Source organism: Bombina bombina, chromosome 2 (genome assembly GCF_027579735.1).
Source record: "Bombina bombina isolate aBomBom1 chromosome 2, aBomBom1.pri, whole genome shotgun sequence".
NCBI classification, from domain to species: domain Eukaryota; kingdom Metazoa; phylum Chordata; class Amphibia; order Anura; family Bombinatoridae; genus Bombina; species Bombina bombina.
In genome coordinates, this window is record NC_069500.1 from 689702256 (window position 1) to 689718604 (window position 16349).

Here is a 16349-nt window from a genome sequence, read left to right on the forward strand (position 1 = left end):
CTTAAAAGTGTTTTTATTTAGGTTAATTCAGAGCCCTTGTTCCCAACCTGGTTCAGTTTCCCTATGTTTTGATAACAATCTTGATTGGTAAGGTTCAGTGTCAGAACTGAGACCTCCCAATGTTCAGTTAAATTAAACTTCACCTGGCCCAGACTAGTGATGACTAAGGGCCAGATGATCAAAAACTTGCCAGCATGGAGAGAAATCATGCAAAATAGGGTATTTTTTTAGCATTATATAACAATGTATGGGTCTCTCCTTCACATACAGACCTCTGCAAAACTAAACAGCTCTACAGCCCATATTTACCTTTCTAAAATTATTAGAGGAATCATACAGTAGTGACAAGACAAAACACTTGGTACTCTTTTAGCAGTGTTGGGTAGAGACTGGAAATGAAGGTCTCTGCATTCTGGATTATGATAGGTTGAAATGTGCAATGTTAGTTTTTATAGTTGTCTTATATTTGGTGGTGGGTTCTTAGAGTGCTGGGGAGCTCATGTAAAGGGTTCCTTTAAGGTTTGGTGGGGTGGAATGTTTTAATCATTTTGGGGTTTACAGAAAGGATTAATAGGCATATTAATAGGGATGGTGTGGTAGGTGTTTATAGGCTAATAATTGAGTCCATGGGGCTAATTTATCATCGGTCTGTTCCTATATGATCCGCTCAGCGGATGAATGTCGACAGCATACAGCTGTGCATACAGCTGTCGGCATTTATCATTGCACAAGCAGTCCTTGTGACCTGCTTGTGCAATGCTGCCTCCTGCAGATTTAAGCAGGGGGTGTCAATCAGCCCGATCGTATAGAATCGGACGGATTGATGTCTGCAGCCTCAGAGCGGCAGGACCAGTTATGGAGCAGCAGTCTTAAGACTGCTGCTTCATAATTGCTGTTTCCAGTGAGCCTGAAGGCTCACGCGGAAACAGGGGCATCAAGCTCTATTTGGAGCTTGAAAATTCGGCCCCAATGTCTAAAAGTTAATAGTTGTGGGATAGGTTACATTAAGGGTTAATCGGTTTGGGGAGGTATGGCTTAAAGGGTCAAAAAGTGGTGATTTAAGTTGTGGTAAAAGTATACAAGCTGGATGGCCCTCAAATGTCCTTCTCCTCGCATTCAATATCTATGCTACATATGTCGGCTGTAGATTCCCTTCCCTCACAGTTTCAGTTGACTAGTTTTACTTTATAAGTTGATTGGCTCCGTTTTCCCCCTTAAGGGTTTTCCCTTAGTATTGGTTTACTACTGTAAACTAAGGAACACAGATTCCATAGCATTTTCCTGTAACTTATCATATGTCTGATGCAATGTAGCGGCCCATAATATTCCCCTCCCTATACTCTTTAATGACAGTTTTGTTCTCCTCCCTTTTGAAACATATATTCTAGTGACTAGAGACCTGAGCGTGGCCTCTTTGATTTGAGGAGATTGATCTAGGCCATACTTATAAGAAAAAATGAGGAAGCTATAGTCTAGGAGTGCTATTAGGATATACTATTGATCTGGATTTAGTTTGTGAAATCAAAGATAAATTCTATAATACAAACTTTTGTTTGTTTGAAATTCCACTTTATTTGGATAGCTTATATTTCAAACTACATTTCATACACTCATATGCCTAAAAGATATGTACTGACTTACAAGAGCTGTTTCATACTGAGTTGTTTTTATTGTATTTCCTCAATAAATAAATTATAAAAAAAAAAAAAAAAAGTATACAAGCTAAGTGATCCTCGGTAGGGATGTAATTGCTGTGGGTTTAATAGTGGTGGGGGTTGGGTTGAACGGGCTTAATATTATAATTGTCATACACAGTGATATCAATAAAATAAACATATTTATTTAAATAAAGCTCAATGCTATTATCACAATAACAATATAATAAGACCACATCACTTTTTATTCACTGGCAGGTTATATATTGCAAACTTTAGACTTTTCAAGCTGAATATATGTTTTCTTCTATGGGTTATTGCAAGATTTCACTGTAAATGTTATAAAAATGTGCATAAGCAAAAAAAGAACTGGTAGTGATATATTATACGCAATGCACCACTTTTCTTTCCCTTTAAAGTGAATGTAAACTTTTATGCTAAAGTGCCCGGTTTTTAAAACTTCGATTAAAAACAAGGGCACTTTAATTCATCAAAATTTTCATTTCACTCCTGTTGTGAAAAAAAACTTACCTTTTAATCTTCACAGCAGCTCCATCTTCCTCCACCCGTTTCAAAGCCTCTTCCTGGGTCTAAAATGAGGCATCCGGATTCCTCCAATCACAGCAGTGAATCAGACACTGAATCCCCCAGGGGAGGAGCTGTGATAGGAGGATGACCTATCAATCATTTCTGACACCAGAAATGGCTTGTGAGACTGAAGGAAGCTGGAGCTGCTGTGAAGATTAAAAGGTAAGTTTTTTTACACAACAGGAGTGAAATGTAAATTTTGATGAATTAAAGTGCCCCTGTTTTTAATCAAAGTTTTAAAAACTGGGCACTTTAGCATCAAAATTTACATTCACTTTAAGCTCAGAAATTTATTTTAGTATGTTTAATACAGATATCTGTATGTATACATGCAGTGTGCACTTATTTGTAAAAGCAATAACTGGCCAAGACCAAATATCAATTGCACATTCAATATACTGACCATTCAATACCTTTTTCTCTAGCTGTATGCAGATTTCCTTGCCAGAATGGTGGAGTTTGTGAAAGACCCAATGCATGTTCATGCCCAGAAGGTTGGATGGGCCGTCTATGTGAAGAACGTAAGTACTGATATTTCTTTTGCCAAAAATGTTTATTTTGAACATGTAACTGTATAATACTATATTTTACCAAAAAATACAATATATAAATGTCACTTAGGACTCCATTATCTAGAAGAGGACTTTATTATCACTGGTCTGGGTAAGGTCAAGTTTAATTTCCTTTTACTAAAAGGGATGCTCACTGTATAGGGTACTTACAGCAACAATGTAAACTTGCTGAATTCTGGCCCAATGACCATAAATATCAATATTTCTCAACTTCTAATTCATGCTGGAAGGGCTGCGGCTAAACATGCTCATCTTATCATATCTAATATATATAGTCTGTATTCTACCAATTCTTAAATATGTTTTCACCCACTTAGTGCTCTTCAACAATAACAAATTTACTTGAAATCACTTTTTTTTCACAGGTTATCCACCTATTTTGAGCGTATGAAACTTTATTTGTGCCAATTGTGCCTAAACAAAATTGTGGGCAAGCCATTCCTTCTACCTTTCAGAAGGCCAGAAAAAGTATTCATACTAATGGTAGTATAAACAATCTCAAAGAATAACAATAGTGTGATATTGCAAAGAAATGTAAGGAAAGGAGAATTCTTCTTATGCACTAACGTAATATCATTGCCTTAACCATGCTGTGGATATGTTCAGATCCATTCCTCCTCCAGTGTTGCTTGTGAATAAATTTAAGAGAGGTACATATAGCACTATAGTTGTCACCACAAATAATGGCATTAAACTCAAATAGGAAATGTGCATGATCCATCAATTTATTTTTCTTCCAGAAGCTTATTCCCAACACATTTCGGCTAAGTGCAAACGTTCTTCAGTACCATTTATTTGGGAAGGCTTGCACTTCAATGAAATGCTCAGTATGGAAGTATTTGTTGTAGCAAAGCATTGCCTTGTGTGCAGGGTCGGCTCCAGAACGAATGAAATTGGGGGGCATTTTTTTCACAAGGGGGCACGCATTTACAAAGCATGTATGAGAGTCAAAATAAGAGCAGACCTACATATTCTGCAGGAAAGTGTAGCTTCTGGCTGGCTTATCCCCCACTATTAACATTTGGAGAATATGTGCTAAATCACTAGGTAAAAGGAAAGTCTAAATCCTATGCATTGCACTAAAACAGAGCCATTAAACTTGAAACCCCCAGTGCAATAGCTCCTTAAAATCAATTCACCCCTTAATCACCATGATCCAAAACCCTTAAACTAATTCTCAAATCTCAATCATGTCCCCTAAACAGCCATGCACCCAAATCCCCCAATCCAATTAACCTCTTTGTTTGCAATAGCAGTGAGGATACTAGGTTTTCAGGTACTGGTAATTTTCTAGATTAGATTTAGCTATACCTGTTTCGCAATAACTAACGGATATCAGGCTACTTAATACAACCTATGTACTGTGAACCTATAAGAATATGATTGTATCATATAAATATAAGTCAATAAATGGCTACCGGCTTCTATTGACGCCTCAAAAGTGCACTGTGATCTTAGGTCCGGCCTAAGATCACAGTGCAGTTTTGAGGTGTCGATAGAAGCCGGTAGTAATTTATAGACTTATATTTATATGATACAATCATATTGTTATCATGGTCTATTGTTTAAGAAAATTAGTAACTCACGATAGTTAGGTAAAATTAATAGGGTTAAAGACAAATCCAAAAAGTCTCTAATTAACTTCCAATTCCAAATAAGAGGTTAAGGCACAGAGCTCTTTGCAGATTTGTGATGCAACCTCACAGTTTGGGGGCTAACTCCGCCCCCAGCATACAGCATTACATAACAATTCATTATTTTATTTATTATTTTTAAAGTGTATGATCAAATGAATATTTTTTGAGGGGGCACATCGTTTTATTTGGGTGGTCATTGCCCCCCAATGCCCCCCCCTTGGAGCCGACCCTGCTTGTGTGCATATCTTTAATTTATTTGCAGACATCATTTGAAGATGAAGAAAAAAGCTTAAAGGGACTGTTTACACCTTAGTCATCTTAAAATCTTACCTTAGATTAAGCTGCAAATAGTCTTCTGCTTCCCTTTCTATATCATGCAGCAGGAACAGTAAAAAAGCTATTTTAAAATGAATATTGTTTCTGGCCACTTTGAAATGGCTGCCAAGCTCCACCCACTGATGATATCATGATCTGGGCTACATCTAGGCACTCTACTGAATAGCATTGACAGTCTAATGAATCCAACTAGTGAACCTTTTGTGATTGGATGCCATATGCAGTCCAGATAGTGATGTCATCATTCGGCAGAGATTGGCAGTCATTTCATAGTGGCCAGAAACAATATTCATTTTAAAATATATATTTTTTTTTTTTACCATTCCTGCGGCATAATATAGAAAAGATACAGGAGGCTATTTGCAGCTTAATCTAAGATGAGACTTTAAAGGGACACTGAACCCAAAAATTTTTTTTTTGTGATACAGATAGAGAATGCAATTTTAAGCAACTTTCTAATTTACTCCTATTATCAATTTTTCTTCATTCACTTGCTATCTTTATTTGAAAAAGACGGCATCTAAGCTTCTTTTTTGTTCAGAACTCTGGACAGCACTTTTTTATTGGTGGATGAATTTATCCACCAATCAGCAAGAACAACCCAGGTTGTTCACCAAAAATGGGCCATCATCTAATCTTGCATTTTAAATAAAGATACCAAGAGAATGAAGAAAATTTGATAATAGGAGTAAATTAAAAATGTTTGCTTAAAATTTCATGCTCTATCTGAATCACAAAAGAAAAAAAATGGGTTTACTGTCCCTTTAAGATGACTAAGGTGTAGACTGTCCCTTTAATCTATTCAATGCAAGGTAAGCTGATAAGCTTGTAATAAAAATATACTATTTGAGTGTATAGGTATGATGCCTCTTTATTTTATATTGTATATCCATATCACACTAATAATTTTTCTTTACTATCGGCTAGATTTAGAGTTTTGCGGCCAATGGGGTGCATTAGCTACGCGTGTTTTTTTTCCCCCGCACCTTTTAAATAACGCTGGTATTTAGAGTTCTCTGAAGGGCTGCGTTAGGCTCCAAAAAGGGAGCGTAGAGCATAATTTACCGCCACTTCAACTCTAAATACAAGCGTTGCTTACGGTAGCGGCCAGCTTGAAAAACGTGCTCGTGCACGATTCCCCCATAGGAAACAATTGGGCAGTTTGAGCTGCAAAAAAACCTAACACCTGCAAAAAAGCAGCGTTCAGCTCCTAACGCAGCCCCATTGTCTAACATGAATCCCGAGTCTAAACACCCCTAACCTTACACTTATTAACCCCTAATCTGCCGCCCCCGCTATCGCTGACCCCTGCATATTATTATTAACCCCTAATCTTCTGCTCTGTACACCGCCACCATCTACATTATACCTATGTACCCATAATCTGCTGCCCCTAACATCGCCGACCCCTATATTATATTTATTAACCCCTAATCTGCCCCTCCCAACGTCGCCGCTACCTTACCTACACTTATTAAAACCTAATTTGCCGACCGGACCTCACCGCCACTATAATAAATGTATTAACCCCTAAACCACCTCACTCCGCCTCGCAAACACTATAATAAATAGTATTAACCCCTAATCTGCCCTCCCTAACATCGCCGACACCTAACTTCAAGTATTAACCCCTAATCTGCTGGCTGGACCTCGCCGCTACTCTAATAAATGTATTAACCCCTAAAGCTAAGTCTAACCCTAACCCTAACACCCCCCTAAATTAAATATAATTTTAATCTAACAAAATAAATTATTTCTTATTAAATAAATTAATCCTATTTAAAGCTAAATACTTACCTGTAAAATAAACCCTAATATAGCTACAATATAAATAATAATTATATTGTAGCTATTTTAGGATTTATATTTATTTTACATTCAACTTTGTATTTATTTTAACTAGATACAATAGCTATTAAATAGTTATTAACTATTTAATAGCTACCTAGTTAAAATAATTACAAAATTACCTGTAAAATAAATCCTAACCTAAGTTACAATTAAACCTAACACTACACTAGCAATAAATAAATTAAATAAATTAACTATAATTACCTACAATTAAATCAACTAAACTACAAAAAAAACCCCACAAAATTAAAAAAAATAAAAAAAGATTACAAGAATTTTAAACTAATTACACCTTCTCTAAGCCCCCTAAAAAAATAACAAAGCCCCCCAAAATAAAAAAATGCCATACCCTATTCTAAAATAAAAAGTTAACAGCTCTATTACCTTACCAGCCCTTAAAAGGGCCTTTTGCGGGGCATGCCCCAAAGAAATCAGCTCTTTTGCCTGAAAAAAAAACAATACCCCCCCCAACATTACAACCCACCACCCACATACCCCTAATCTAACCCAAACCCCCCTTAAAAAACCTAACACTAAGCCCCTGAAGATCTCCCTACCTTGTATTCACCCAGCCGGGTATCACTGATCTGTCCAGAAGAGGGTCCGAAGTCTTCATCCTATCCGGCCAGAAGAGGTCCTCCAGAGGGTCCGAAGTCTTCATCCTATCCAGCCAGAAGAGGTCCTCCAGAGGGTCGGAAGTCTTCATCCAGGCGGCATCTTCTATCTTCTTCCATCCGGAGCGGAGCAGGTCCATCTTGAAGCAGCCGACGCGGAGCCATCCTTCCTCACCGACAGACTAACGACGAATGAAGGTTCCTTTAAATGACATCATCCAAGATGGCGTCCCTTGAATTCTGATTGACTGATAGGATTCTATCAGCCAATCGGAATTAAGGTAGGAAAAATCTGATTGGCTGATTGAATCAGCCAATCAGATTCAAGTTCAATCCGATTGGCTGATTGGATCAGCCAATCAGATTGAGCTTGCATTCTATTGGCTGTTCCGATCAGCCAATAGAATGCGAGCTCAATCTGATTGGCTGATTGGATCAGCCAATCCGATTGAACTTGAATCTGATTGGCTGATTCAATCAGCCAATCAGATTTTTCCTACCTTAATTCCGATTGGCTGATAGAATCCTATCAGCCAATCGGAATTCGAGGGACGCCATCTTGGATGACGTCATTTAAAGGAACCTTCATTCGGACTTAGGACGTCGTTAGAAGAGGATGGATCCGCGCCGGCTGCTTCAAGATGGACCCGCTCCGCATCGGATGGAAGAAGATAGAAGATGCCGCCTGGATGAAGACTTCCGAGCCTCTGGAGGACCTCTTCTGGCCGGATAGGATGAAGACTTCGGACCCTCTGGAGGACCTCTTCTGGACGGATTGGTGATACCCGGCTGGGTGAATACAAGGTAGGGAGATCTTCAGGGGCTTAGTGTTAGGTTTTTTAAGGGGTGTTTGAGTGGTTTAGATTAGGGGTATGTGGGTGGTGGGTTGTAATGTGGGGGGGAGTATTGTATGTTTTTTTTTACAGGCAAAAGAGCTGATTTCTTTGGGGCATGCCCCGCAAAAAGCCCTTTTAAGGGCTGGTAAGGTAATAGAGCTGTTAACTTTTTATTTTAGAATAGGGTAGGGCATTTTATTATTTTGGGGGGCTTTGTTATTTTTTTAGGGGGCTTAGAGTAGGTGTAATTAGTTTAAAATTCTTGTAATCTTTTTTTATTTTTGTAATTTAGTGTTTTGTTTTTTTTGTAATTTAGTTTAGTTGATTTAATTGTAGGTGATTGTAGTTAATTTATTTAATTTATTTATTGCTAGTGTAGTGTAAGGTTTAATTGTAACTTAGGTTAGGATTTATTTTACAGGTAATTTTGTTATTATTTTAACTAGGTAGCTATTAAATAGTAAATAACTATTTAATAGCTATTGTACCTAGTTAAAATAAATACAAAGCTTAATGTAAAATAAATATAAATCCTAAAATAGCTACAATATAATTATTCGTTATATTGTAGCTATATTAGGGTTTATTTTACAGGTAAGTGTTTAGCTTTAAATAGGAATAATTTATTTAATACGATTTAATTTATTTAACTATATTTAACTTAGGGGGGTGTTAGTGTTAGGGTTAGACTTAGTTTTAGGGGTTAATACATTTATTATAGTGGCAGCGAGGTCCGGTCGGCAGATTAGGGTTAATAAGTGTAGGTAAGGTAGCGACGACGTTGGGGGTCAGATTAGGGGTTAATAAATATTATGTAGGTGTCGGCGATGTTAGGGGCAGCAGATTAGGGGTACATAGGGATAATGCATGTGGCGGCGGTGTGCGGTCGGCAGATTAGAGGTTACAAATTTTTATTAGAGTGGCGGCGATGTGGGGGGGCCTCGGTTTAGGGGTACATAGGTAGTTTATGGGTGTTAGTGTACTTTATAGCACAGTAGTTAAGAGCTTTATAAACCGGCGTTAGCCCATAAAGCTCTTAACTCCTGACTTTTTTCTGCGGCTGGAGTTTTGTCGTTAGAGTTCTAACGCTCACTTCAGCCAAGACTCTAAATACCGGCGTTAGGAAGATCCCATTGAAAAGATAGGATACGCAATTGGCGTAAGGGGATCTGCGGTATGGAAAAGTTGTGGCTTGGAAGTGGGCGTTAGACCCTTTCCTGACTGACTCTAAATACCAGCGGGCGGTAAAAAGCAGCGTTAGGAGCCCTTAACGCTGGTTTTGACGGCTAATGCAGAACTCTAAATCTAGGCGTTTATGTTTTTGGGGTCCCAGGTGTTTTTGTGTGTGTTTTTTTAATCAATTTGGGTAAGATGTGAAACCAGGGAGAGGAATATATATTCCTTCTAACATTTCATTGTTCTTAGCCACAATTGTTTTTGATTATTTTTTTCTGGGGGGGGGGGGGGCAATGTTCTTTTAAATGTGCAGACAAAGGGCTAGATTTATTAAGCGGCGAATGCAGCTGTTTCCGCGCAAGCCTTCAGGCTCGCCGCAAACAAAAGTTAAGAAGCAGTGGTCGTAAAACCGCTGCTCCTTAACTTGTCTGCCACCTCTGAGGTGGCGGACAGCAATTATCCCAATCAGATACGATCGGATGATTGACACCCCCTACTAGCGGCCAATCCTTCAAATCCAGAAACCTTAATAGCGAGATAAAATCGTCCTTTCTAAAATTCTTTGAGTGATATCATAGTACTGATTAGACTTGTTAGACAATCTCGCCAGGTTAGATAGCTTTAGGTCTGGTCCTATATCTTATTTGAATCATTTGACCCAATGATCACACTTAATATACTGATTTCCTTCTTTATTTTGCACTTGTAATGTTTCTTTTGTAAAATTGCATATATTTATTAAAAATCCATTCTTTCTTTTGCATAGAACTGTTCAGGGTTGGTTCCAAATTTGTGCTACATTCAAAATACAAATTCTCTCTACAAAATGCCCCTCCCTTTATAAAAGAAATATATAGATGTTATTATAGTTATATTTCTATGTATTTTTATTGTGAAACAGTTCCTGTATATCATTTAATATGGCATAATATTCTGCTGGAATTTTTTGGTTTAAATATTGGAGACTACAAACAAATACTGTATATATTCCAAAACACTTATACGCAATTGAACCTTTTTGAAGATATTTCTTGTGTTTACAAAATGTATATCACTACTACCGAAGATATTTAAAGCAATGCTCTTTATTTGAAGGGACATAAAACAAGTTGTGATATAGACAAAATATAATAATATGCACTTTAATTACTTTACACTGATGTGGGGGGGGGGAAGCCTACTCCAGATAGCATGGCTATGTAGCTAATTTAGTTTATTTTTGAAAATTATTTTAAAATACTTGCCAGCAATTTTTTTTTTTTTTTTAAAAATGATAACTTTTTACTTAAGCGGCCCTTTTTAGGATATGCACATATCAGCTGGGTACAACTACAGTAACATAATTACTACTCATCTTGTTATGTTTTTTCTCATGTTCCTGCAGCTCTCTTTCCAGCTGTTCTCTTATTTTAATACATTACAGAAGCCATTTGTTAAATCTCTACATGTTTATACTGGGCACCTCCATCTTCTAATGCGCGTTTTGTTGCATCCTGTGACAGAAGTGGTGCACTTTCACAGATCCGTTATGATACAGGTTTTTTGACAGCTGTACCTTGCACTTTGGGTTAGCTTGTACAATATAAAGCAGAAGCTTTGCATTTCTGCAGTTTATTTACACAGTTTAAAAGTTAAGTAACTAATTTTAAAAAAGCCCTCATGAATGATACCGAGCAATGCAGTTGCTGCAAAACAAACGTCTCCCACTCTGTATTATGCACACTTAAAGGGACATAATACTCATATGCTAAATCACTTGAAACTGATGCAGTATAACTGTAAAAAGCTGACAGGAAAATATCACCTGAGCATCTCTATGTAAAAAAGGAAGATATTTTACCTCACAATTTCCTCAGCTCAGCAGAGTAAGTGCTGTGTAGAAAATTATACTCAGCTGCAGCCCAGCTGCAGGTAAAAAAAAAAAAATGAAGAAATGAACAGCAGCCAATCAGCATCAGCAGTGCTGAGGTCATGAACTCTTTTACTGTTATCTCATGAGATTTCATAGCAAACTTCCTTTAAACTGAATAGGGAAATAAGATGAGAGTGCACGTAAGCTCGCCCCTTCCGCTGTCCCGGGACAGACATACTGATATGCTGCTTAGAAGTCCTTTACAATGGGATGTGGCTACTGAGAAACTTTTGAGGTAAAATATCTTTCTTTTTTACATAGAGATGTTCAGGTGATATTTTCTAGTCAGCTTTTTACAGCTATGCTGCATCACTTTCAAGTGTTTAAACATTTGGGTATTATGGCCCTTTAACTGAAGTGCACAATATACCTTGTCAAGAAGACAACCATATCACTAACTATGAATGTACACTGCTTTTGTGATAGGGCGCAGACATTTTTTACATTTTTCAGTATGCTTTCAATGAAAGGAACTAGGTTTTAACAAAGTATACCAAGAGAAAGTGGTAAATGTGATAAATGATAATAATTCAGAATTTTTTATAACTAGACACTCAGAAATCATAAAAGTTTGACTTACATGACCCTTTAATAGTGTTTTTAAAGATACATGAATCCCTGATTTATTTTTTTCATTATTCAGACAGAGGATGCAATTTTAAACAACTTTCCAATTTACTTATATTATCAAATTTGATTAATTCCCTTGGTATCATTTGTAAAGGGCTAGAAATGTAAGAAATGTACTACTAGGAGCAAGCAGGACACATCAGGGGAGCCAATGAAATGAGGCTATTACATGCAACCATCAATCAGCAGCTAGCTCCCAGTAATGTGCTGCTGTTCCTGAACTTACCTAGGTATACTTTTTAACAAAGTATACACAGAGAACAAAGCAAATTAGATAATAGAGTTGTTTAAAACTGCATGCTTTGGGGCCGATTTATCAAAGCTTCAAATGTGCGCTGGATGTCTGCGTCAAATTAGATGCCAAGTTGATCCGCCATAGTTAACACAGCGTCAATGTTGAAATGTTCGACACAATATACGCTCCTGCAAGATCAATCCGATGCAAATCATTGCTTGCGTTATTCAAGCGTAATACTGATCATCTGCCTTCACATTCGACTCTATTCGAGCGTATTACTGATGATCTGCCTTCACATTCAACTCTATTTGACCCTCTCACATATTTATCAAACATTCAACATGTACGCTCGCATCTGCCACCTCTGAAGCCGCGAATGTCATAGAAATCAATGGGAGTCTGAAAAGGTTTTGTTCTATGCTGTTTGCCATCGCAGACAATTAATAATTAACATGCAGAATATTTTTAAATATGCCATACTTTTATGACACGGAAAGAGGATATTAAAGGGATTGGAAAGTCAAAATTAAACTTGCATGATTCAGATTGCGCATGTCGTTTTAAGACGCTTTTAAATTCACTTCTATTTTCAAATGTGCTTCGTTGTCTTAGTATCCCTTGTTAAAAAATGAATACGCACATATCATACACTAATGGGAGCTGCTGCTAATTGGTGTCTGCACTCTGCACACATTTGTCCTCCTTTCAGCAAAAGATAACAAGAGAATGAAGAAAATTTGATAAAATAATTAAATTGCAAAGTTGTTTAAAATTGTATGAATGATCTGAATCATGACGTATGATAAAAATGTTTCATTTTCCTTTAACCCTTTGTGATAACAAAATTTATTAAGATCTGTCCTTATTACTAAATAAAATCAAGTAGGGAGATGTTACCCTACATATGGATTATGTTTCATCTCTCTGTCATAGAGTTCATTACAAAGCAAGGGGAGAAATTATTTATACAGGAATATAAGAAAGGAACACAGTCCCTGACCTTTTAGATGCAGAAGGAGGAGTTTAATAAACCAATAACAGACAAGTAGATGTGCGTCAACAAAGACGCATAAGAGTGCCAAGAGTATTTCTCTCAAGAATTGGTCTATATCCTTTGAGTGAAAGGGATGAACTCCTTTTACTAGTAGATGCTGTCAAACATATAGGGAGTAAAGAGAACAAAATAGATATTAAATAATATATTTAGATTACCAAAGAGTATAACTTAATTTGTTAATAAAAAAAATTGTGTCATGTTTAACGCATGGAACAACTACTCCATAGTTAAAAGAACTCTCACTACATTTCTGCTCCTTCTTCCACGCAGTACTCCAACTTTTAAAAAACCACCAAATAAGTCAATTATCAACCATGTTTTATTGGGAAATGCATAATCACGTGATTAATTAAATAAACAAATCAAAGGTCAACATACGTTTTCAACTCTCTTTAACAAATCAAATTGGTCAATACTGGTGCAATTGGTGTTGCAGTAGTAGTTACTGTAAGAGACGACAAAAAAGGGATTATAACATTCATGACATGATGGGACACACGTACTGCGTATCTGGGATAAATTTGACATGGGGCATATGTATAAGGTGATATAGTGACCTTCGACGATGCAAAAAACAGTGTTATAAGGATATCAAATAAATTGTTGAAAATTGTAAGTGACATTTTTTAAATTGTGTATTATAATTGCTAGGACATACAATGGCTGTCACTTTCACATCATCAACAATTGGTTGTCACATGAAAATAACCAAAAAAGTTTAGACAATTGAATAATCAGAAAATACATAATTAGTCAACATTTGTAAGAGTATTATAATTAAATAAAGAGGCCTATTTATCTAGCCATCAACCGCAAATACTCTGGAATTCCGCAGCGTAATTGTGGCGAGCCTGATTCACCTTATTTATCAAAGCCTACAGACCGGCAAAAGTTGAAATATGTGACGTAAAATACGATCCGCCGGTCTCAAGACACAGATCGATGCTTACGTCATTACAGATGTTCCAAATACAAATTCAGCACTATCTGACAACTTTTGAAAGTTATAAAATTTCTAACAGGTATGCTCGCCACTATTCCGGCCCAGCGTACCTGGTTTTCAATCCGCCGCCCTGGAGGCCGCGGATGCCATAGGAACCAATGGGAGTCTGAAAGCAGCGAAAGCTCATGTTCGATGCTGCCCGATACCCAATTGATTTCTATGCTAGAAAACAAATTACGTTTACACCTAACACCCTAACATAAGCCCCGAGTCTAAACACACCTAATCTGCCGTCCTCGACACCGCCACCACCTACATAAAAGTATTAACCCCTATCCCGCTGCTCCCCAACATCGCCGCAACCTACATAATGTTATTAACTCCTATCCCTCTGTTCCCGGACCCCGCCGCCACCTAAATAAATATATTAACCCCTATCCTGCCACTCCCAGAGCCCACAGCAACTCTAATAAAGTTATTAACTCCTGTCCCGCTGCTCCCGGAGCCCTCCGCAACTAAATAAATATATTAACCCCTAAACCCCTGGCCTCCCACATCACTACCACTTACTAAACCTATTAACCCCTAAACCACTAGCCCCCAAAATCGCCATAAACTAAATTAACCTATTAACCCATAAACCTAACAACCCGCTAACTGTACATTAAAATTACATTATCCCTTATTGAAATTATTTTGTAATGTCCTTGTTCGGACCTTGAAATTCATGTAAATTCTCCCTCTTACATTATCCCTATTTTATAATAAATTTAAACTTACCTTTAGATTTAAATTAAACTATATTAAACTATTAATTACCTACCCTAACTATTATACTGTCAGGGTTTTTTCCCTGTTTTGTTTGCCATGTGCTGCTGGCAGCCATTTTACTCACCTCTCTTGCTGATTATGGTGCATTGTGGGGGATGCTACTCATTTCCTGCACTTCCTTTTATGGCCAGACTGGTGTGCATCATCCGTGTGAGACAGGATTCAGTCTCAGAATCGTGATGTCATCACTTATTATTTAAAGGGCCTCTGTTCAGTATGCTTTGCCTTGCCGTTGTCTCAGACCTGTTTGTGAGAGTTCCTGTGTATTACCTGACTGCCTGACATCCTTCCTGGTTCCTGATCCCTGGCTTGTTCCTGACTCTGCTGTTTTCCTTGTTCCTGATTCCGGCTCGTCTGACTATTCGCTTTGGCTCCTGAATCGGCTCGTCTGACTACCAGCTCTGGTTTTGACTCCTGATTTGTTATTTAACTTGTGGACTTTTTATTATTTTTTGCCATTAATAAAGGTGTGATTATTTTTGCACTTCTCATCTCAGTCTGATTCCTGGCACCCTGACATTACGCAAAGGCCATGAATCCTGATGGTGCTAATAATCCACCTTTACCTGCCATCATTTCCAGGATGGATGTACAGGATCACCGATTGGATCAATTTGCACTAGCCCTGCAAACCCTGCTGACTCGCACTGCACATTTGGATCAAAGTGTCCTGCAAGTTATGGCTACTCCTGTTTCCGCTGCTGCACCTAAGCCTACCAGGAGCATGTCCGGTTCTGCACCTCTACCTCAGCGATATGGAGGCGATCCTATTCAGTGCAGAGGGTTTTTGAACCAAGTGGGCATTTACTTTGAGATGTTACCTCAGGCGTTTCCCTCTGACAGAGCTAGAAGGGATTTCTCATCTTGTTACTCTCTGACACAGCTCTTGCCTGGGCTAATCCCTTGTGGGAGACTAATAAACCTGTGATTTCAAATGACCCTGAATTTGTGGCCTCCTTTTGAAGGGTATTTGATGTTCCAGCTCGCTCCTCCTCTGCTGCTAAATGACTCATGTCCATTCAGCAAGGTACAAGATCTGTTGCTCAGTATGCTATTGAGGTCCATATGCTTGCCACAGAGGTAGGTTGGAACCATGAAGCCCTTGTTGCCGTCTTCTTGGGCTCTGCACAAAATAACAAACACTGAGTTACAAAAAAAATTAAACACTAAGTTACAAAAAAAAAAAAAAATTATCAAATATTTAAACTAATTACACCTAATCTAAGAGCCCTATGAAAATTTTGATGCTTTACATTTGTCTTGGTACAAAAATATTTTGGTCCTATTTTAGAAATAGGTGCAAATAAATGTACTAAGGTAATTTTACAAGCCTTATGCTTTGATATTACCATTACCTTAAAATAAAAAAAAAATAAAAACTGCCTACCATATTTAATGTCACCTATATACTAATAAAAACAAGAAATAAACTTCATTTTAGCACCCACTTGAATTTCATATTTATCTGGTATT

The 16349-nt window shown here is 37.5% G+C and overlaps 1 protein-coding gene across 1 annotated transcript in view; it reads left to right on the forward strand.

The window, feature by feature from the left end:
* Positions 1 to 16349, forward strand: part of SVEP1 (sushi, von Willebrand factor type A, EGF and pentraxin domain containing 1) — an 802056-nt gene that overhangs the window by 747692 nt on the left and 38015 nt on the right. The window contains exon 48 of the mRNA XM_053702672.1: positions 2669 to 2764. Coding sequence (XP_053558647.1) covers positions 2669 to 2764 — 96 coding nt within the window. The remainder of the gene's footprint in view (positions 1 to 2668; positions 2765 to 16349) is intronic.